The sequence below is a fragment of the Elgaria multicarinata genome, chromosome 22 (genome assembly GCF_023053635.1).
Source record: "Elgaria multicarinata webbii isolate HBS135686 ecotype San Diego chromosome 22, rElgMul1.1.pri, whole genome shotgun sequence".
Lineage (NCBI taxonomy): Eukaryota > Metazoa > Chordata > Lepidosauria > Squamata > Anguidae > Elgaria > Elgaria multicarinata.
In genome coordinates this window covers 10275587-10298357 of record NC_086192.1, presented here as the reverse complement: position 1 = coordinate 10298357, position 22771 = coordinate 10275587, and the positions used below count along the sequence as shown (strand labels likewise).

Sequence of the window (22771 nt, the reverse complement as noted above, 5' to 3'; positions counted from 1 at the left end):
CTGAAAGTTCTAATGCAGTACTTCTGGAGGTACGAGGAAGTTGATTGGCTGTGGATCTTTGCGCGTACATGCTACTCAGCGAAACGCAATTCAAAGCCCTGTGGGGCACGCAGAACTAGCTACATGATGCGTTGGATCTTGGCTTGACCATTTTTTTTCTTCCCCCCCTCCCTTTCCTTTCTCCTTCCCTGCCGGGCATTTCTCTTGCTGTATGTGATTCCTCCCGCTGCCAAACTTCTCAGTCAGCATACAAATCTGCTCCAGTTGGCTCCTGAATTCTCTCTCCGCATCTGATTTATAAAAAGGCTCCTTCAGGGTTGCCAGACAGGGCGATTTCGTTGCTGTGACTCCTTCATTGCAAGCCAGCAACGAGGCAGGCTTAAAATAGTTCACAGGCCAGTTTCACAAAGGAGGGAGTTGATCAGTTACTGGGAAGGTCCCATATTTGAGGTGGAAGAAATTTTGATATTCAGCTCCTCCATCCATCCACCCACCCACCCGCCCTTCCCTCCCCTCCTCTGCTCAGAAGGCATCAATTTGGACCCAACTCTAAATGCCAAGTGCTGTCTTGGAGTTTTATTTATTTATTTATTTATTTACAACATTTATATACCGCTCAATGATCTAACACAGATTCCAGAGCAGTGAACAGAGATATAAACACTAAAAGAAAGAAGATTGAAAAAGCAGATTAAAATTATTCCACTTAAAAACGAAGGAGACAGAAAAACAGTGGGTGGTCAGTTGGGGAAGGCTTCTCGAAAGAGAAAGGTTTTCAGGAGGCGCCGGAAGCAGCCTAGTATTGGCACCTGCCTGACCTCCAGGGGCAGAGAGTTCCACAGAGAAGGGGCCACCACACTAAAGGCTCTTCTCCTGGTGGATTCCAATCGGGCCACAGGTCCACATGGAACCACCAGGAGCGTGCCCTCCAATGACCTCAGCGATCGGGCAGGTTGGGAAAGGAGGAGGCGCTCTCTCAGGTATCCTGGTCCCAAGTTGTTCAGGGCTTTGTACACTAGTAGCAAAACCTTAAACCTGGCCCAGTAACCAATAGACAGCCAGTGCAGTACCCACAGCAAAGGAGTTATATGCTGAAAAGAGGCAGCTTCTGACAACAGCTAAGCTGCTGCATTCTGCACTAGCTTCAGTTTCCGGAGCAGTCTTAAGGGTATTCCCATCATGCCTTTCTATTCCTCCTCCTCCTCCTCCTCCTCCTCCTCAATCAGTTTCCCTTCTTTTATTAATTGTTCTCTGGATCTACCTTGTATTGGCTCAATGGGTGGCCTCCGGGAGATGGATTTGCATACTGTACATTCCAGGACCTTGAAGCATTCATTTTGCTAATGCATGCATGGGTGGGCCTATCTTAACTCTTTCACCCCTTGGGGCACAGCTCTGTATGAGATCAGCTTGCCTCATTCTTGCTTCTTCCCCCATTTATTTATTTATTGCATTTTTAACCCAACCTTTTTACCTCCAAGGAACCCAAGGGTAGTGTACATAATCCTCCTCCTTCTCTCCATTTTATCCTCACAACAACAACAACCCTGTGAGGTAGTTAGAGTCTGTGACTGGCCCAAAGTCACCCAGCGAGCTTCCATGGCCGAGAGGAGATTAGAACCCAAATCTCCTAGGTTTAAGTCAAACACCCTAACTGCTGCACCACACTGGCTCTCATTTGAAACCAACTTGCCTCTAAGACAGGGGTGTTGAGCCTCCTTCTGTTTGAGGGCCGAAGCTCTCGGGGGCCGCATACCAGTGGTGGGCAGGGCCAAAGGCAAAAGCCGTGGCCCCGCCCACCACTGGAATGCGCCCCCCCCCCCCAAGAGCCTCTCCAAAATGGAATTCAGCCCTCGGGCTAAAAAGAGATTCTGTGTCCCCGATATAAACCTTTCGAAAATAGAAGGCTTTCACATACATTCTGTCAGTATTCTTTATATCTTGTAAGGTATATCGGTCTTCCCCCCCTCCCCAATCGACGATGAGAGGAGCTGAAAGTGACTAGTTTAAAACACGACCAGCCTCAGCCCTTGTGTTCTTATGAGCACTTTGGATGAAAGGCTGGATATTAATATTAATAATCATAACCAGCCATTCTGTTTTTCGTAACGGAATCCCATTTTACGACTTCCGTGGCTTGAAGGAGGTCCATTTAAACGCACGGGCGTTTCCGCGACTTAAGCTCAGGCTTTAGACTTTCCAATTCTCCCTATTCTTTAAGTGCAGGATCATGGGCAACTCTTTTCAAGAGGCCTTTTTAGGATGTGTGAGGAATGAGCCCCCCCACCTGTATTGATTTAATTTTTTTGATGAGTCACGTCTTTGAGGTCGGGATCTGTTTGCTTTCCCAAGTGAAACAGGCAAGTGACGAGTTAAAAAGCCAGACGGTTGTCGGCAGAAGTGCTGAGTAATGAGTGTGTAAACCCACCCCACCCCGTCCTCTCCTTCCCAGACTCCTTTGGCTGTCAGTAAGAGAACACGGTGTTCCCAAGCCAGTCATGTTCCGTTAACTCTCTCGCACACCTGTTGATCAGTATTAAAGAACGAGGAGAAAAAAACCAAGTAGAAAATTGGTGGGTGGTGTCAGGTTACCTTTGTTAGACCTGTTTGAAAAAAGAGGGACTTCTAAATCCTCGCCGCACACATTATGGGATTTCTTCTTCTTAATTTCCATGGGCATTTCTCTCCCTTTCCGCCCTTAGAACGTGCGGACAGCCCTTCTGCTTGGGTCTCGTTCTAACAATCTTTTTTTCTTTCCTGTCCTCCGTGAGAAATCGTGGCTGTGCAAGCCGGCGCGGGGGAATGTGCGGGGATTCGGCGATCTCCAAATCACCCCTGGGGAGACCTTGAAACCTTTTCAAAGAGGGCTCGCTCTCCCAGGATCGAAAGGCATCCCAAATTCAAATAATTACGGAAATCTTCTCCACTTCTGTTATCTCCCCCCCCCCCCCGGTCCCAAAGGGGCGTGAGTTTCTGCACATTGGACATTTGGGTTTCCTATCCATCTAACTTAGTATTGTGTGCTGTGTGGTTCTCCAGAAATTAGAGGTCTCTTCCCTCTTCCTGACCTGTTTTGACTGGACATGCCAGGGTCTGAACTTGGCATTCAAAGTGTGTGTTGTTCCTTATGGACTTTCTTTCCTCCTTCCTCACCTGTCACTTCTCTGTTCTCTTTAACGTAACACACAACCCCATCAGCTGCCTTTGTCTATCTCCATTACTTTGAAATTCCCCAGTGTGTGTCCATGAAATAATTTCCCGGCACCTTTTTCATATTTCTTCCCTTTTCTATTCTCGCCTCCGGCTTTTGGTTCCGAAAAGGGGTCAGGGGAGACATACACCACACCTGGTGAATTTTAAATCCACTTTTATTGCAGCGTCTTATTTGGGCTTTTTATTTATTTACTTACGGGCATTTATTTACTTGCGCCCAATAGCCAAAACTCTCCGGGCGGTTTGCAACAATTAAAACCACAAAATACTTCATAAAGCACAATATCGGATATAAAAGTTTCGAAACTCCAGTATAAAACTACAAATTACAATAAAATCTAGCCGAAATGCAGAGATTTAAAATAAAATATTTAAAATAACAGAGCAAAAAGACTAAAATGCCTGGGAAAATAATAAGGTCAGAAAGTGCACAACAAAGGCACCTATTGAGCTTCTCTGGGGAGCTCATTCCACAACTGGAGTGCCACAGCAGAAAAGGCCCTCTTCTTCATAGCCACCTGCCTCACTTCCTTTGATGGGGGCTTCCAGAGAAGGACCCCTGAAGATGATCTTAGGGTCCGTGCAGGTACATTTGAGAGGAGATACTTCTTCAGTCTTGGGTGGATGACTTCCCAGTGATCGATTCCTCATTGTATCCGGCATGATTGAGTGGTCGTGCTTTTCCCATCCCTGGCTACTTTGGCTGGTGGCTGCATGTCCACAAATGTCCACGAAAAGAAATAGAATCATAAATTGGAAGGAGGATCCTAAGAGGCCATTTAGTCTGACCCACTCTCAGTGCATGAAATCTAGCAGCTAGAGCATATCCAGTAGATGACTCTCAGTCTTTGGCTTGAAGACCCCCAGTGAGGGAGAGCCCACCCACCCGTCTAGTCTACATACCTCCAGAAGCAATTATTTCCAGGCATCCCAGTCTTAAAAAAATATCCTCGAAACATGTATTTCACCATTTTTGAGCCAGGCTCTTATTTTTATTTATTTTCTTAATGGGTTTCCATGCCGCCTTTCCCCTAAAAACAGTGCACACAGTAATAAAACATGGATAAAATGTTGCACAATTAAAACGCACAACTGCATTAATAACACACAGGCTAAAAATCACATTAAAAAGTTAAAGGGAATAAGAAACAAACAGTACCCAGTGATTAAAAGATTAATTTCACCAATGAGGTTGCTTAACAACCAAAGCCTCCCTGAATAAAAATGTCTCTCCCTTCAAGGAGAAGGACACCAGAGAGGGAGAATATCTAGCTCCCCTAGGCGTGGAGTTCAAGAACCCGGGACCAACCACCGAGAAAGCCCTCTTTTGCATTTCCACCAGTCTTTCAAATTGCCTTGTTCTAATGTAGGGCTTTACAGATCATAACCAACGTATTGGAATTGTGCTCTTGAACACAAGAGCAAAGTCAGTGGGTAAAATCCAACCTAAGCCCTATTTAGAATAGACCCACTGAAAGAAATGGGGCTTAATTAAGAGTCCTATTCTTTTCAATGGGTCTACTCTAATTAGGACTGATTTTGGATTTTACCCAATGAGGCTGCATTCCTACATGCACTTACTTGGGCATAAGCCCCACTGAAATTAATGGGACTTGCTCCTGGAGTAAATAGGCATCAGATTGGGCTGTAAGGGACGCAGCACACGTGCTCATCCTAAAATACAATCCCTTAAAATTGGTTATGGTGTGCCATGTTGGGACATTGCTTCTCCTTGCCTGATGTTAGAGCCGTGCAGTTGAGATATTTGTGGGTAAAGCCAGAAGACGTTCTGTGTGTGTGTGCCGGATCAACTATTATTAATAATAATTAGTAGTCGTTGTTAATTTATCATGAGGTGTGTTTCTTTCTTTAATGCCGTGCCATGCCCTGTTCTTAAAATTGGCTCCACTATGTTAAATATGTGGATAAAATGTTCCCCAGCTGCTGTCTTAGCTTCTGTGCTCACAGGAACGGGCTTGCCTCGGATCTACAGGCATTTTTGCACCTGGTGCGGGTAATAGCTCAGGGCCTCTTAGGCAGACAGGAAGTCAGAGATACATTTTTAAAATGGCGGATGAAAATGTGGGCGTCTGCCGAGTCGCATCCCTTGGATGCCCACTGTGGAACTCCAGAGGATCCTGGGGCGTGTTCAAGGGTGCACAGCCAGTGCGTAGGCTAGGGGAGCCAACTCAGCCCTCAGGGCTTTGCCTACAATAAACCATGTGCCCCAGCATGTTCCCCCCCTCCAACTCCCCTGCAGTTGCAGCTTGCAAGGAAAAATGAGTCATGGTCGGGCAAAGCTGTCTTCTAGGCAAGTTGGGGCCATAGCTCTGTAATAGAGCACTTGCGTTGCACGTAGGAGGTCCCAGGTTGAATCTCTGCACCTTCAGTTAGAAGGGTCTGGTAACAGGTACTGAGAATGGTTCTTCCCGACCCTGAAGAGCCAGTGTTGGCTGGAGTAAACCCATGCTTTGACCTGGTGTAAAGTTCCTTCATATGTTCCAGTTTGTCCACCATTCCTGTTCTTCTCCTGGAGGAGACCTTGATAAAGTTCCCCTAGTCATCTTGCACGTTTATTTCTTTGGACCACAGACACATTATCCGGATGTTTCACCCATGACACCATTTTCTTTGGCATCATGGGGTGTACCCTTGGATGTAAAGCAAGGGAGAGGAACTATTTGTGGGGAGGGCTAGTTATGGGGTTACCTTACGAATTTTAGATTCACACACGTGGGGAGGAAATCACACACACGTCTCTCATCCCCACGTACACACTCGGTTTCTCGGGATCTTTTCAGACCTCGCCCATGGGAATACAACACATTGATGGATTGATTACATCAGCCTTCTCCAACCTGGTACCCTCCAGATGTTTTGGACTACATCTATCTGCTCCAGTGCACTATTGACTGCACCTAGAATTCCGGATTATTTCGCTGTCTTAAAGGCTAACAAATTTATTATGGCATAAGCTTTAGGGACTTGTGTCCGCTTCATCATGAGTGTATGTATTTCTTTAGACTCACACACACACGTAAATACATAAGAACGTCAGAAGCGCCCTGCTGGATCAGACTAAGGGTCCATCTAGTCCAGCACTCCGTTCACACAGTGGCCAACCAGCCATCGTCCAGGGACCAACAAGCAAGACATGGTGCCATAGCACCCTCCCACCTATGTTCCCCAGCAACTGGGGCACACAGGCTTACTGCCTCGAATACTGGAGATAGCACACAACCGTCAGGGCTAGTAGCCATGGATAGCCTTCGCCTCCAGGAATTGATCCAACCCCCTTTGAAAGCCATCCAAATGGGTGGCCGTCACTACATCTTGTGGTGGTGAGTTCCATAGTTTAACTATGCCCATATATCATACATGGATGCAGAGAATAGAATGTAAACCAGTGGGGTGAAACTGCAGTCCTGCCTAAAGCTTAATAGACCTTCACAACAGCAGTAATTCGTGAGAACAACATTTATCTCAGCGTTACTAAGTTAACATCTGTACTGAGTCAGGCTAACATAATGATGATTCATTCCTAAAAAAGTCGCTTGTGTCTTCAGTGTCCCCTGCTTAGGTTGACTCGTAACCCAATGGGGGACCCTGATCCACTTGTCGAAATCCCAGTGAACCAAAAGACACCTCGCTGTATTGAGCAGCTCCGTCCCCAATAATAATAATACTAAATTTATTTCTTACCCGCCTCTCCATCCTGATCGAGGCTGGGAACAGCCATAAATATAAAATACCCAGCTTATCCCCTTCAGAGGCTCCTTTCTCATCTCAGAAAACACATTTAGAAATGACATTGCATGAAAGAAATATAAGTGGGATTAACTTCTACCCCCGACCTCTTTTTCTTGTTATTTTTAAGCTAGTTTTGATCCCACGATACCAAAAGGCGGATAGACCTCCTCTAGGAAATACAGCTTTTATGCCTTGTAAATGCAAGCTTGTGAATTGGTCTTTATTTTGACATCCTCTTCATTTTTTGGACGTGTCTAATTCCCGGCACTGTTCTTGTGATCCGATGATTAATCCAGTGAAGTAATAACTAATCATTTAACTATTCCCGGCCGGTACAGCATTAGTGGCAGGAAACGCTTTTCCAGGCCTGCATCAGTCATCCTTTTGATAGGAACAGTGTTGAGCAAAATAAGAATAATAATAATACACTTTACAATAGAGAAAATGAATCACAGTAGCCAGGAAGAGAGGAGAAGAAAGTCTAAATTCTTTAATTTGGGGAAAATAATGTTTTGCCTGTAAGTAACTTTCAAATCTCATATGTATATATTTCTTTCTTTGGGAGGGGGGATAGCCAGGGTCATATTTGAGTTTAGGCTATTTTTGAAGTGTAAAGAGTTTGAAGAACCCATTTCTCAAAGCGAAAGCCTTATTATTTATTTATTTTAACCTCTTTGCATTTTTAAATCGAGCAAAAAGTTGTGAAACTGACCTTGAAAAAGGTCATCTGGCTAATGAAAGTGAGAAAGGTCTTTTTGATTTTGCTGCAGATGGATTTCGTCTTCTTTTACTAAAGCAAGAAAATTCTCATTAAGAAAACAAAATCAGAGTTAGGTGAGAGTTACGTTTTGAAAAGGTAGGGCAAGAATTTGAAACTAGAAATCCAAACAATCAGAGACCCAAATAAATTTTAATGGGTTTTTATAATTCTATTTATTCATTTTGTCTTTTCTATCCTTCTAATTTTTAGAATCGCTGTGTCTTTAGTCCTTTAACTTATCAGCTTTTCGTGTTTATTTTTGCTACTACAATATTCATTTGTTCAATGTTTTTAGAAAGTAACGAGAAAAGCACAGGGTGAATGGAAAGATAACTTACATAGATGATTTGACATTTCTAATTTTCTTAATATATAATCATTCATATAACTATTACTTAGAATTTAGTATAGAAAATTTACTGCACTAGAATATTTGAAACTTTTAAAATATATTAATAAAGCAGAGGGCAGACAGAGAAACAGAAAAGTTAAAGTGATACAGTTTGCGAAGAATTGGTATTTGCATTTATTCAGACAAATAGTAAACTTCTATCTCTCTTAATTTGGCATTTTTTATCTCCCTTGTAAGTTAGGATTTCTGGAATAAAAAGTATGTGACTTTTCAATTCATGCCTTGATGTATAGATATTTGTCTATTGATCTTTTCCCCATGGGACTAAATTCTCCTTAAAATCAATGTTAAGCACTAAAGTATCTAGAAATAGGAGCTTTTCTCAAAATGTAGTGAAATGTAAATATGTAATTATTTCTGTTTTGGGGTAACTACATCCTCAGGTTTTTTCAAGGTAATTCTCCAAATCTTTTTTTTATATGCTACCTGCATTCATCTCCCTTGCCAAGGAGGTTATATTTAAACTACGTAACAGTCCAAAGAAAACCCACTCTGCTTTCAGAGTACTGTAGCTCATACCTGTTTAGTTTTCAAAAGCTATAAACCTGGCATTTAAGTGTACGTGTCGTTGTTTTTACAACCAAACCAAGAAAACCTTCAGCAGTTTATAAAAAATGAAAATGTTACAATAACCCATGTGCCTTGTGAAATCGTCTTGGCAAAATAGGAACTGAAAATGTAATGCTAAAATCTAGCATTGTAGTGAAAGCAATGTGGGGGAACTACTTATGAAATCCTTCTACAGAAGGAAATACTTTTGTTGTTCACTTCTCCTTTATTTCTTTTGCTCTTCTCCTGTTCTTTTCCTTTAAAAAAAAAAAAAAGTTTCAACCCAGCAAGGGGTGCAAAAAGTGCATTCGAGATCCTGAACTTCTAGTAGCACCTATTAGATCTATAGCTGTAGCCCTAAAACCTTCTGTCTCCCTTTGCCTTGAGTCTCATAATTAGGAAGGGGGCATCTATAGGTATTCCTTCCCCCCATCCCCACGCTTGAAAGCATTGTGCGAGTTCCTGTCTGCCTAGGTGTTACATTTTCTTTTGGGAACACAACCTGTACCTCTCAACAGTAATTGAGTTAGTTTTCAAGATCTCTGTGTTAAATTTTGGTTGGGAGAAATCTAGTTGTATCTCTCAAACCATATTCTTTCTGCAGCATCTAGTATCTTCCACTGAATTACGGACTCTGTTTGTTTCCAACTGGCATTTATTAGGCAATTAGAACTGGCTGCCCCTGCTAATTTATATTATCTCTTTAGTAACTCCCGATAACGGCTGCATGATACCAAAGATGATCTTGTTGTTCACTCCTAAATAGCTCCGAATTTGAATAGAAGGGAAGTGTGTATTCTAATTAAGCCTCTGTCATATCTTCATCATTTAAGCTTTATTTTCTTTCATGTAGATATACGGCAGTATCCTATTTTGCAGTAGCAGTAACGTAAAATAGCATTTGCTGGCACAACTGGTTTCCCTGGAAAATCCGCTGCACTAGCAAACGCTATTGGTGTTGTGTTACGGCTACGTAGTGTGACGTAATTTACGTTACTGCAAGTGCCGAATAGGATACTTCCCACAGCTATAGATAGATAGATAGATACACACAAACATATACATATCTCAATCTCAGCATACAGCAACCTTTCTCTCACCTAGCTTGACTTAAACTAAATTCCTCACTTTAAAATATATGTCAGCAACAGTTAATTCTGTAAGACAGCCCATTAAATTCTACTGATACAGTCTTTTTCAGATGCTCGTGACGGAATGAACAAAACCTTTCTGACCTACACCAAAACTAGCAGTTAAAAGCCATTAATACCAATAAATGAACAACTTGGAGATGATTATACATACATGGCTTACACATATGCAAAATGATGAAAACTTTTGTCCCCAGAGTGTGGATATGGAATTATATTCCATTTTAGCATCTTTAGATAAGAAATGCCTGCCCAGATCACATCAAAAACCATCAGTGCCCACATCTTTTTTTGTATTATTATTATAATAATAATAATAGTAATAATAATAATAATAATAACAACAGCAGCAATAATAATAACAGCAATGATGTTTGTGTGATAAAACTGCTAATTCTCACAACTGTTGCAGCTATTTTAAGAAGAGTGGGGTTCATTTTATGAAACAGGCGGTTTTGCTTTTGGAAATCTAATAAACACATTTTATTTTATTTTTTATTTTATTTTATATATATATCACACGAACATGAACTAAGGCTATAAAACATGTTGACAAAATTTACATAAATAGACTCGGGTTCAGTTATCAAGCCGATATCTTTTGTGGTTATCTTTAATCTCCGAAATTACTAATAGAAATAGTACTATGTGCATACAACACATTCCCTTCTAGAGCACTATAAGTAAGGTTTGATCAGGCAGAATTTGTTGAGTGTCATGCGAAAAGCCTAACTTTTATGAAAAGGGGAAAAAAATAGTTCTGCTTTTCTGTTTGTGTTAAAACCTAAAGAATTCATGTTGAATGATTTGTAACTCAGAGAGTAAGATTGGTTCTTTTTTTAAAAATAATCTGTTTTCTGTGAAAATAAATCTAGTTTTTTTTAATTAATTATATTTCTATACTGCCCAATAGCTGAAGCTCTCTGAGTAGTTTGCAGCAGTTAAAACCATAAAATACACCAATATGTATAAAACCGAAGTAGACTATGTGGGAGAATATCTCTTAAAAACAGCCTTTAATTGTGTTTTCATAAGCACCTTTCCCATTAACTATAAAACCCTTGGACTTTACAAAAGAATTTTTGTTGAAATGAACATGAGAAAACTTTTTTACCATCAGCTTAAATTTAAACCATTTGAATCAAAATTTTCTATCAGTTTGCTTATATCTAAAATTACCTTGGGGTAATTTTTGGAAGAATTGGCTGTTGATTCTCCAGGGTTAGATATTAACCTCAAATTAATAAGGAACCTCCAATTTTTGTTCTCACAAGTAATGAATCTTTATCACAGCAAGAGGAGAAAATGTTACATCAGAAATCCATATAAAGGGGATCATAAAAAATAAGATGTGTTCATGAATAAATTTTAAATGTTGATTTTAAAGTATTTATGCAGCTGTTCAGTTTAATAACCTGGGGGAATATCTACTTTGGTACTAGTGCTAACGTAAATGACGTTGCACTAGCGTAAGCAACTTCTAGGGCATGGCCAGAGCGTTTGGTGGCGTGGCGGATTTTCCGGGGAAAACTAGCGCAAGGTAATTTACTTTAGCGCTAGAATCAAATTGGATACTGCCTCTGCCCTAGTATTTTTCTTTTTATATTGTATGTTTAGTCATGTATAATAAAAGTCATGAAAATGGCTTTGATTATACATCCATTAATGGGAAATATAGACATTTTAATCAGGTTCAGGTTGTGTGTATTTGTGTGTGTATGTCTGTCTGTAGGAGGGGGTAATATTGTAAAAGTGTTTTCCCCCAACCCCATTTATTTATTTGATGTATTTCTGAATCATTCTTATACTCTGTGAGTGTTCAGGACAATTTACATTAAAACCATAAAAAAGAATAAAATCCAACAATTTGAAAGGGACCCCCCTGAAAAACAAATAAAATGAGAAAAACATCCCAAAATCAAGGAGTAGCATTAATTACTGAAAGCTCGGTGGAACAGCATAGTTTTTACCAGCCATCTAAAGGCCAATAATGTTGGAGGCAACCTAGAATGTAGGATTTGTGGCAACTCCTTATTAACGGATTACTTTAAACAACAACTGTCCTGCTTGATTTTTATACTTGTAACACCTTTAAATAGAATCATTGCGATTGCTGTGTGATAATTTTTTGCTCAAAGTGTATTTGGCCCCATATTTATATGTTCCATTTTAGACTCATTTTTATACTTTAAAAAATAAGATTCTTATTCCACATCTCAGTCGTCATGTTTGTGGGTGTTCAATGTGTTTATTTACGAATTAAGAATCCACTTTCATGTATACAAAAATGTATGTATTTGGTGCTACAAATATATACAACTGGGCACATGAGAGAAGATTTATAGGGTGCTGTGGAAATCAGATAAATTTGCTCAAATGTCAGAAGCTTGCTCTTTAATATAAGGTTGTCAAGAATTATTAGCAATAGCACGTTTTGATGATTAAACTCTCTTTTTTATGGTAGCAATTAGATATTAATAAGAATTGTATTTGGGATTCAGGCTCGTGTGATTTTTAGGAATTTTGCATGCGAGTCCTGTTACCACTTGGCTGGTTATTACAGAAGTTCCCAAAGTGACATTTTAATGAAGGCAAACAAAGAACCTTGTGACACCTTCAAAGACTAACTGATTTATTGTGGCTGAAATGTTTGTGGTCAAGAATCCACTTTGTCGGAAGCTTATGTCATAAGCGATCTGTAAGTTCATCCTTCCTCAACCTGGTATCTGCTAGGTGTTTTGGACTACAACATCCATCAGCCCCAACCAGCACAGCCAACAGTCAGGGATGGTGGGCATTTAGGCCAAACCATCTGGAAGGCACGAGTTTGGGACAGGCTGCTTTGCTGTATTGACATCAGAAGAGCCTAGCTGGATCAGACCAAGGGTCCATCTAGTCTAGTATTCTGTTCACACAGTGGCCAACCAGCTGCCCCTAGGAAACCCACAAGCAGGACACGTCCCCACCCATGTTCCCCAGCAATTGGTGTACATAGACATACTGCCTCTGATACTGGAGGGAGAATAGAGCCATCAGGAGTAGTAGCCATTAATCGTGATGGATTTGTCCAATCCCCTTTTGAAGCCATCCAAATTGGTGGGCATCTCTTCATCTGGTGGACCTCTCAACATCACCTCCGAGCTCAGTGGAGAATGTCCTTCTCCATATACCATCAGTGCTCCACCTTCGAAAATCAAGGGTGGCCTGGTGGCTTTTTTGCTCTGGGGCTCTCTAACCTTTGAGCTCCGCACTCCCCATGAAGAATCAAGTTCATTGTGTCGGAGATTGGAGAGGACTGTTGGTCCCAGAATTGCCCTGGGATGTGGTCGCTCTAAAAAAATGCCTTTTACTAGCTTAGGTTGGTGGCCACTCCTAGAAAATTATGCCCTGCGTATTCTGATACATATGCCTAATTAAAATTCAGTAACACTGGTCTACTGTGATGCTCTCTATATGGCGTTGGCTTTGGAAGACTGTCCGGAAGCTTCAGTTACTTCAAAACATGGGCCAAAGGGAACTTATTACTCCAGGGCTAAAACACTTCCATTGGCTCGGTTAGTTTCTGAGCATCAATCAAAGCTCTGTATTCAACAGGGCCCAACTTACCTATGGGAACAGCTTCACCCTTATCAGCTTTTTCTTTTTCAAAGATTAGCTATCGATAGGGACACATCGCAGGGCTTCCTTGGTGGTGGCCCATGTTTCTTCGACTGCTTCCTCCCCAGAAAGCCTGTCGGGCTAGCTTTGCCCTCACAGCTGGAAAAAATAGCTGCAATAGCTATTTCACCAGGTGGCCGAGGCAGGTTGGAGTTTTTTTAATGGACTCGGTAGCTGTTCTTGGAGTACTGTGCTGCTGGCTGGTTGCAGTTTTAAGTGGGTTTGACTCGATGACTAATTGTGTAGCTGCTTTATTGAAATTGATGCTCTTAATTATCTTGTTCTTTCTGTGCTTTTGTAATCCGCCCTGCAGAGGCCCATCAAGTCATGCGGCCGGGTGTAAATACAATGAAATATAAATAAGCCTGAACGTCTTTAGAGGCGATGTAAAAAATGTAACGTTTGGGATTACTAACAGCTCCTTTTCATACTTCTTTTTAAAAAGTGTGTGTGACGCATGTATTTCGTATTATGCAAGCTACGCTTTTGTCGTGAAGCTTTTTATTCTAACATCCTTTGTAGCACGACTGTGTCTTATGAATGTAAGCACCAGTCCTTGAGCACTTTTCGGGTTGGGTTGGGCTATAAATCTATATTTTAATAAATTAACTATATGGAACTCCCGCCATTCTGACACGCTCAGTGGATTTGGTATAGATGGGTGCATGTGTGCCGACAACGTTGGACTACAAATCCAATCATCCCAACGTGATCAGGAGGGTGCTGAGCTGCTCTTCATGTTCTTCTCCCTGGCTTCCCATAGTTTGACGCTGAGCTTCTTTGGAACAAAGTTCGTGTCAGTCTCAGTTCATCCCGCCAGACAATAGTACAAACCGCAATTAAATAAACTAGAAGTAAACGCTTCCGAAGTTGTCCTCTCAACTGCATGAGAGGGGAATATGCGAGTCCTAAGTCTTACCACGGCTCATGGATGTCACAGTAAACTATGGTTTTACCGTGACATCTGAATGTGTCCTATATGACCACCTTTCTCCTCACTTTCACAGCCGCCTTTTCGCCCTCTCCTGAGCGAAAACGAAACGGTTGTGCCGCAGGCACAACCTGATTTAGTCCTGAAGAATTGTTCGCTGCCACATAACTGCACCACCACCCCTTTGGAAGATTGTCAAGAGAGGCACTACCTTGTATCCCCCCCGCCATCTGAGGTTACATGACCTTCTCCGTGGTGGCACCTAAGCTCTGAGACTCCCTCCCCCAGGAAGCTCATCTGGCTTTCTTCCCTTTCCGTGTTTTATCAAGACTGCCTTTTCCCCCCAGCAAGCCTTTAAGGCATTGCTTGAGTAGATTACAGTTGCTTTTGACGTTTCATTTCCCTTTTTAGCAATTGATTAATAAGTCATAATTTCATTTCCCTTTTTGAATAATTGAGTCGTGTGTGCGTTTTGTGGGGTTGATTGCATTGTCGTTTGGAAGTCACTTTCGGGTCGTCTTGTGTCCTGTTTAATAATGGCAGGCAATCTTCCCCGAAGGCCAGTTCACCTGCCACTGCTAATCTTTCCATGTGATGTGCGACCGCAAACGATTGCTCCATGAATTCCTGATTTACAAGGCAGTGAAATTGAATAGGACGGGACGTTAGCTTTCACGAACCAAGTCTGTGCCCCCGGAACAACCCCCAAGAGGACTTCTCTTCTGACACAGTTCCTCTGCAAACATATATGTGAAAAGGCTTCCTTGAAGGTCAGGGTAGCAGAAACCTAGGCCTAGGGGCCAAACACAGCCCGCTAGGGTTCCCAGATGCCACACCCCCATCCCTTGGCCACACCTTCCCCCCTCACTGCCAATGGTTTGATGTTTCCCGTCTTTCGTGCAGCTTTTCTCCCATTCTAAAAGTTTGAAATGCCTTTCCTAAGGTTTAAATAGTGGCAGGGAGAGCTTTCGGACTAAGAACATAAGAAACGCCATGCTAGATCAGACCAAGGGTCCATCCAGTCCCTTGTTGACACAGTGGCCAAGCATCTGTCAACAAGGGACCAACAAAGCATGACATGGTGCCACAGCACCCTCCCATGTTCCCCAGCAACTGGTACACACAGGCTTACTGCCTCAGGTACTGGAGGTCACACACAACCATCGCTGCTAGTAGCCATTGATAGCCTTCTCCTCCAGGTATTTATCCAACCCCCCCTTTCAAGCCATCCAAATGGGTGGCCATCACATCTTGTGGTAGCGAATTCCATAATTTAACTCTGCCCTGTGTGAAGAAGTCCTTCCTTTCCTACAATTGGCTGGTGTTTTTTGTGGGTGGGCGTCCATTTTGCCTTCGGCCCTGGACACCCTCAGAATGCGTCCCCCCCCCCAAAAAGCTTCCACCGTCAGACCGGAAAAAATTCAGCACCCTCTTGTGGGTAGAAAGCTTCAGAAAACAAGCGCATTGCCTTCGACCCTGGCTCGCCGGGTGTTTGGGGAGCGTCTGTCTCCTCTGAACTTGGTACCTAAAATCTTTTCCAACAGAGATCCCAAATACTTGGAATCTTCTGTGTGCCAAGGTTATGCTCTACCGCTGAACCACAGCCCTTTCCTGGATCATTGGGTTACGCCAGTCTGGAGTTCGCACGGAGTTCGTCAGTGACGTTAGCAATGGTTAGTCGAAACTATGGGCCACTTGGTGGACAAACACTGGTCCCTTCCAAGCAACACAATCACCGGTGCCTAATTGGACTTAATCGGCTTTTTATGACTCTCTGTGGACTCGGTGCAGTGATGCCAAAGGGGGAAATGCCGAGAGGGGTGTAATTTTGGGTTTTTTTTGTTTTGTTTCCTTGAGCGATGAGCGTTACCTGTGTTGTAGCACTTTGGGCGGGCGATGCTAGCAGGAAAGGCTGAGAATGTGCAGCTGGGAGCATTCAGGATTTCGGTTTGATTCAGCGTGCCGGATGTCTGGATCACCAAGTGTGACAGTTTTATGCCACCCCTCCGCCCCCCGAGCTCAATGAAAGCTTTCTAATTAACCTCACTTGCACCATGCAGGGTGGGGAGGGAGGTGTGAGAAAATGTCACTCTGCCGAATTGGCAAATAAGTTCCAGTTGTGGCTGTGCGTGTGCGTGTGCGTTTTCCTCCATACCCCCCCCACCCTCTTTAGTTACTTCATTTGCTGTTTTTCTTTGTTCACAGGATTTCGCCTCCCGTGCTAAGCTGGCAGTCCAGAACCTCGTGCAAAAAGTCGGTTTTTTCGGCATCTTGGCATGTGCTTCAGTAAGTCCCCTCCAATAAAGAAATGGATTGAAGGGTGTCATGTATATAAAGCTCATTCTTTCTTCATCGGGAGCTCAGAGAGGCACAGGTGTTTTTTGGTTTTGGTTTTTTTAAGTCGATTTATGATTTATTTCATTAGATTTGTCTACCCCTCCCAACATGGTATGTGCCAATTAAAAGAGATGGGAGTAGGGGGAAATAAAGATGAACGAATTGATTTGTTGCAATTAAAATCTCAAATCTCTGGCTTTTTTTACACTGGTCGTGCTTTACCCCAGGCTTTCCCAATCCAAGTGGCCTGCAGATGTTTTGGACAACAGCTCCCAGCATTCCTGACTGTTGCCTGGGGCTGACGGGAGTTGAAATCCAAACGACATCTCGAGGGCTGGGCCTGGGACTTCCTGTGTACAATGAGTGCGTCATAACCACTGAGCAATGCTCCCTCCTACCAAAACTTTGATCCCTTCCAGTCTCGGCAAATCAGGAGATTGCTACCACACAGTTTTTCGGGTATACTGTGGGCTTCCCCCATTTCCTTCAATGAAGGGGCTGCTACCAAGGTTTAGGGTGAGACCGCAGCTCAGTGATGGAGCACCTGCGTTGCACGCACAAAGTCTCAAGTCTCATCCAAGGTAGGGCTAGAAAAAAACCTTCTTGAAACTCTGGATAGCTCCTGCTGGCTAGTGTAGACCAGAGGTTGGAAGAAAGATACTTTGGAATTCAACTCGGCATCCATTGGTTGTGCAGGCAGGGGCTTCTGGGAGTTCAAAGTCCCAAACATCTGGAGATCTACCTGACTAGGGCGACCATATGGAAAGGAGGACTGTGCTCCTGTACGGTTGTATAGAAAAGGGAATTTCAGCAGGTGTCGTTTCTATGCATGCAGCCCCTGGTGAAATTTTTATTTATTTATTTATTTATTTATTTATTACATTTTTATACCGCCCAATAGCCGAAGCTCTCTGGGCGGTTCACAAAAATTAAAATCATCATAAAACAACCAACAAGTTAAAAATACAAATACAAAATACAATATAAAAAGCACAACCAGGATAAAACCACGCAGCAAAATTGATATAAGGTTAAAATACAGAGTTAAAACAGTATAATTTAAATTTAAGTTAAAATTAAGTGTTAAAATACTGAGTGAATAAAAAGGTCTTCAGCTGGCGACGAAAGGAGTACAGTGTAGGCGCCAGGCGGACCTCTCTGGGGAGCTCATTCCACAACCGGGGTGCCACAGCGGAGAAAGCCCTCCTCCTAGTAGCCACCTGCCTCACTTCCTTTGGCAGGGGCTCACGGAGAAGGGCCCCTGTAGATGATCTTAAGGTCCGGGTAGGTACATATGGGAGGAGGCGTTCCTTCAAATAACCTGGCCCCAAACCGTTTAGGGCTTTAAATGTCAATACCATTCCCTATTCATCAGAACAGTTAAGGCTGCAGAAGCTAGAGTAACCAGATACGAATGGCCATGTGTCATGGCCATGCTGACTGGGGCAGATGGGAATTGGAGTCCAACATCTGGAGCCCCAAATGTTCTCTAACCCTGCCATACAGGGTTAGGGTCGACGGCAGAGGCGAATTCCGCCGACCTTCTCTTGGTCTCCCAGCTGGCCGAAACTCTCAGCTTTATTTTATCTTTGTTTCCCTTCTTTTAGGGATTTCTCCCTCTTTCTCTCCCATCCGATTCCCAGGGCAAACGTACGCAATTTCGCCACGCGGCAGAAGAGATTAAAAACGTGAAATTGAAACGTCCAAAAATGTCCCCTTGGAAAAAAGTTATTCTTTTGTGCCTTCTGCTGCCACTTCTCCTCTTTACTTTTCTCCTTGTTGTTCATTTTTCAAACCCTGCTCCGAGCACAGATCTGCATTGTCTAGCTCCTTTTGAGTCGCTCAATTTAACTGAAACCTCCATGGCATTTTTGTTGCTGCCTCTGAGTCACTATGTTTCAGTCAGCCTCTTGTGAGCCAGCTCTGAATAAGCTGACTTGAGCCGAAGCGAAGAACAGAATAACTGGAAATCACAGGGCTGCAAAAGAGTTGTAAACCTGCCCGCCTGTGTCTCTCTTTCCCCTCTCTCCCTGAATTACAGTTCAAATAATCGCTTTAGTCAATGCTTGCTTTCATACATCCCCCCCACCCTACCCTGAATGAGGCATATCTCCACTTGCATCCTGCTGCATAAGATGCCCATTTGCTTAAATTTAGGGAATTGGAAGCATTCAGTTTCAAAATCAGAGGTGCAGAACCCATGGGCCAAATCCGTCCTGCCTGGGTTCTCGGTCTGCCCCTCTGAGGTTCCCCAGGTGGGCTGCCCCTTTCGATCACTAGTTGTTTGGTGGTTTCTCGGCTTTTGTGTGGTCCCCCACCCCACCCTGTTCTAAAAGGCTCTCCTAAGGCTTAGTTACTAGCAGTAAGAGAATGGCTGGCTGGGGAATGTTGGGAGTTGTAGGGCTTTTTCCTGTCCAAACATGCATAGGATTGTAGGATGTTTTCCTGTCCAAACATGCATAGGATTGTAGGATGTTTTCCTGTCCAAACATGCATAGGATTGTAGGACTTTCTCCTGTCTAAATTAGCATAGGATTGTAGGACTTTCTCCTGTCTAAATTAGCATAGGATTGTAGGACTTTTTCCTGTCCAAACATGCATAGGATTGTAGGACTTTTTCCTGTCTAAATTAGTATAGGATTGTGGGACTTTTTCCGGTCAAAACATGCATAGGATTGTAGGACTTTTTCCTGCCTAAACATGCAAAGGGTGTACCCTTATGCTATAACGATCTGGCTCCCTTTTAGCTTCAGTCTCAGCCACCCCTGGAATGCAGCTCCCAAGAGCATTTTTATTTATTTATTTACTGCATTTCTATACCACCGAATAGCCAAAGCTTTCCAGGTGGTTCACAAAAATTAAACCACAATATAAAACCACAGTGTAGGAGTACAGCCAGAATAAAATCAAGCAGCAATGCAGAGACTTAAAATATAGATTTAAAATACAGATTCAAAAGAGCAAGTTAAAAGACTAGGGTGGTAAAATGTTAAACCACCCAGGCGAACCTCCTTAGGGAGCTCATTCCACAGCCAGGGTGCCACAGCAGAGAAGGCCCTCTTTCTGGTAGCCACCCGCCTCACTTCCTTTGGCAGGGGCTCACGGAGAAGGACTCCTGAAGATGATCTTAGGGTCCGGGCAGGTACATAAGGGAGGGGAGGCGTTGGTTCAGCATTCCCAAACCTGAATTCCTTGCAAGAAGAAGAAAAAAGCAGGATATAAATGCAATAATTAATAAATGAAAAGGATCTCCTCTTTTTTTTTTTGTCAGCGTGCAAGTGGCCACCGTAGCTCCCAAGCTAGCCCAGGTAGCTTGCCCCCGGAAATGCCCCATCCTCCCTGAGCCGCCTTTAATGTGTCCCATGCGCACATGGGTGGGGTGGGGTCTTAAAGGTGGGGTCTTAAGTTGACGGCCGTAAGCTAGGAGCAAAACTGCAGGCAACATGTTTGACGCACCTTCTCGCTCAGTTTTGACTTGGGACACGGGATTGTAGGTTGAGGCTAATGTGTTCACGGCACGCGCCCCACACGGCACGCCACGGTGAAAGGGAGGCCACCCGAGATTTCTCTGGAAAAGAATAAGCGTAATTTATCTCGCTTCTGGGGAACGTGACCAAGCGTTTGCTCTGCCGGTTGTGCAATGCTGGTGTGCCTGTGTTTTAATTTGAAAAAAGCGATTTTGGTTTTGAACATGCCCTGGTCTTCCCTCCCTCCCTCTGTAGGTTGCGACATCCTAAGTTTAATCTCTAGAACATTTTGTGCTCCTTCTGCCTGATACGAGTAAACACCCATCTTTCTCTCTCTCTCTCTCTCTTTTCTCTAGCTTTTGCTTTCAGCTGCGGTGAATCCCACACTATCTTCTAGCGTGTCCTCCGCAGCATCAGGGCCATTCAGTCGCACAAATAAATAAAACAGGAATCTGCTATATAAAGGGTTCTGAAAGCGCTGGGAGAGTAATCTCTTCCATATCTCAAGGGTGTCTGGAGCGTTTTATGGTTGGTTTACTTTGTAACGCTATCTTACAGGCTCACCGACTCCACATTTGTTTAACAAGTTCATGCATCCGGCCCAGCAAAACTCTTGTTTTCTTAAAGATGACATCCTATACAACCATTGTTTCCTGGCAATCGTACTGCTCTAACAGTCAGGAAGTTTTTCCTGATGTCCAGGCGGAATCTGGCTTCCTGTAACTTGAGCCCATTAGTCCGTGTCCTGCACTCTGGGAGGATCAAGAAGAGATTCTGGCCCTCCTCTGGGTGACAACCTTTCAAGTATTTGAAGAGTGCTCTCATGCCTCCCCTCAGTCTTCTCTTATCCAGGCTAAACATGCCCAGTTCTTTCAGTCTCTCCTCATAGGGCTTTGTTTCCAGACTCCTGATCATCCTCTTTGCCCTCTGAACATGCTCCAGCTTGTCTGCATCCTTCTTGAAGTTTGGTGCCCAGAACTGGACACAGGACTTGAGATGAGCAATCATATAGTTGGAAAGGGTCTATAAGGCCATCAAGTACAACCCCTTGCTCAATGCAGGAATCCACCTTAAAGCATCCCTGACAGGTGGCTGTCCGGCTGCCTCTTGAAGGCCTCTCGTGTGGGATTTCCCACCACCTCCCTATGTCATTGCTTCCATTGATAGGAGTTGTAGGTCAAAATACAAATGCCCCACTCAAGCAAAATGAATGGTTAGGCACTGAGTATTGTCTTGAGCCTTGGAAACCTTTGTTCATCATTTTGGTTCAATTTTGATTATTCTCTCTTTTTTAAAAAAACCACACATGACGACGTTGATCTGTCGCAATCCCACCTTGAGTGTAGTAATTGCAAGAGCGGAGTGTATAAACAAACCAGTTTGAGTATTTACTCATATCCCTCTCTCCTAAAGAAGAAGAAAAAATCCCCTGCGATGGGGTAACTCCAGATAGATTTTTCTATTTTATGGATAATGTGTGTTATTCTGGACCAAGTCCGGGCTGTTGTGTTTTTCGGACATACCTTGTCTAGACTAGGGATAAAGAGTTTCATTCTAAATATGCTGTAATAATGCATTTGTTAACTCTTATGCATCTTTGTGGCAGGTCGTATTTTATTTACGGGGCGTTTAGCTAAGGCTGACAAAGTTGCTGCCCTATAACAACGCTTACTATTTATATCTAGCATTTTGTATTTTATATTATGGTTTTATACTGTTGTTTTATACTTTGAATGGTTTTAATTTTTGTGAACTGCCCAGAGAGCTCCGGCTATTGGGCAGTATAGAAATGAAATAAAGAAATAAATAGAGGGTTCAAAGCCTTCACGGCCATCTTCTCGGGAAGCTTCACAAGAACCCTGTAAGGCCGGCCCATTGCCATTACTTCCATACTGAGATGGGAGTTGTGGTTTGAAATTCTTCACACACCCCTAGTCCAACCCAGTAAGCCCTCTTTAAATAGAGACATTTTTTCTCCGTCTCGAAAATACTAGAACCCAATGGATTCAACTCATGAATATGATGGGTGGGAGATTCAGGACAGACAAGAAGGAGGACTTCGTCACACAGGGCAGAGTTAAACTATGGAATTTGCTTCCGCAAGGTGTAACGATGGCCACCGCTTTGGGTGGCTTTAAAAGGGGATTGATGGAGGAGAAGGCTATGGATGCAAACGTAGATGCCATTGTAAAGAACAGAGTTGCTCTTGAAATGTCAGTCGTGCGATTCGCAGATGAAATAATACACACAGCCATCTGAAGCATCCCTTTCCCATAAGAACAGGGTCTGAAAGTCCAGGTCTAAAATGACTTCGCAGCAGCACCGAAATTAACCAGGGTAGATCATTTTCAGGGGCCCTTCTCCATGAGCCTCTGCCAAAGGAAGTGAAGTGGGTGGCTACTAGGAGGCGGGCCTTTCCTGCTGTGGCCCCCGGTTGTGGAATGAGCTCCCTAGAGAGGTTCGCCTGGTGCCGACATTGTGCTTTTTCCGACGCCAAGTGAAGACCTTTATATTTCCCCGGTATTTCAGCATTTTACCATCCTA

The 22771-nt window shown here is 43.3% G+C and overlaps 1 protein-coding gene across 3 annotated transcripts in view; it reads left to right on the top strand.

The window, feature by feature from the left end:
- The window catches only part of VMP1 (vacuole membrane protein 1), a 119227-nt gene that overhangs the window by 60705 nt on the left and 35751 nt on the right, over positions 1-22771 (top strand). For all 3 annotated transcript variants that reach the window (XM_063146485.1, XM_063146486.1, XM_063146484.1), the window contains exon 8: positions 16629-16709. In XM_063146485.1, the coding sequence (XP_063002555.1) occupies positions 16629-16709 (81 nt within the window). The remainder of the gene's footprint in view (positions 1-16628; positions 16710-22771) is intronic.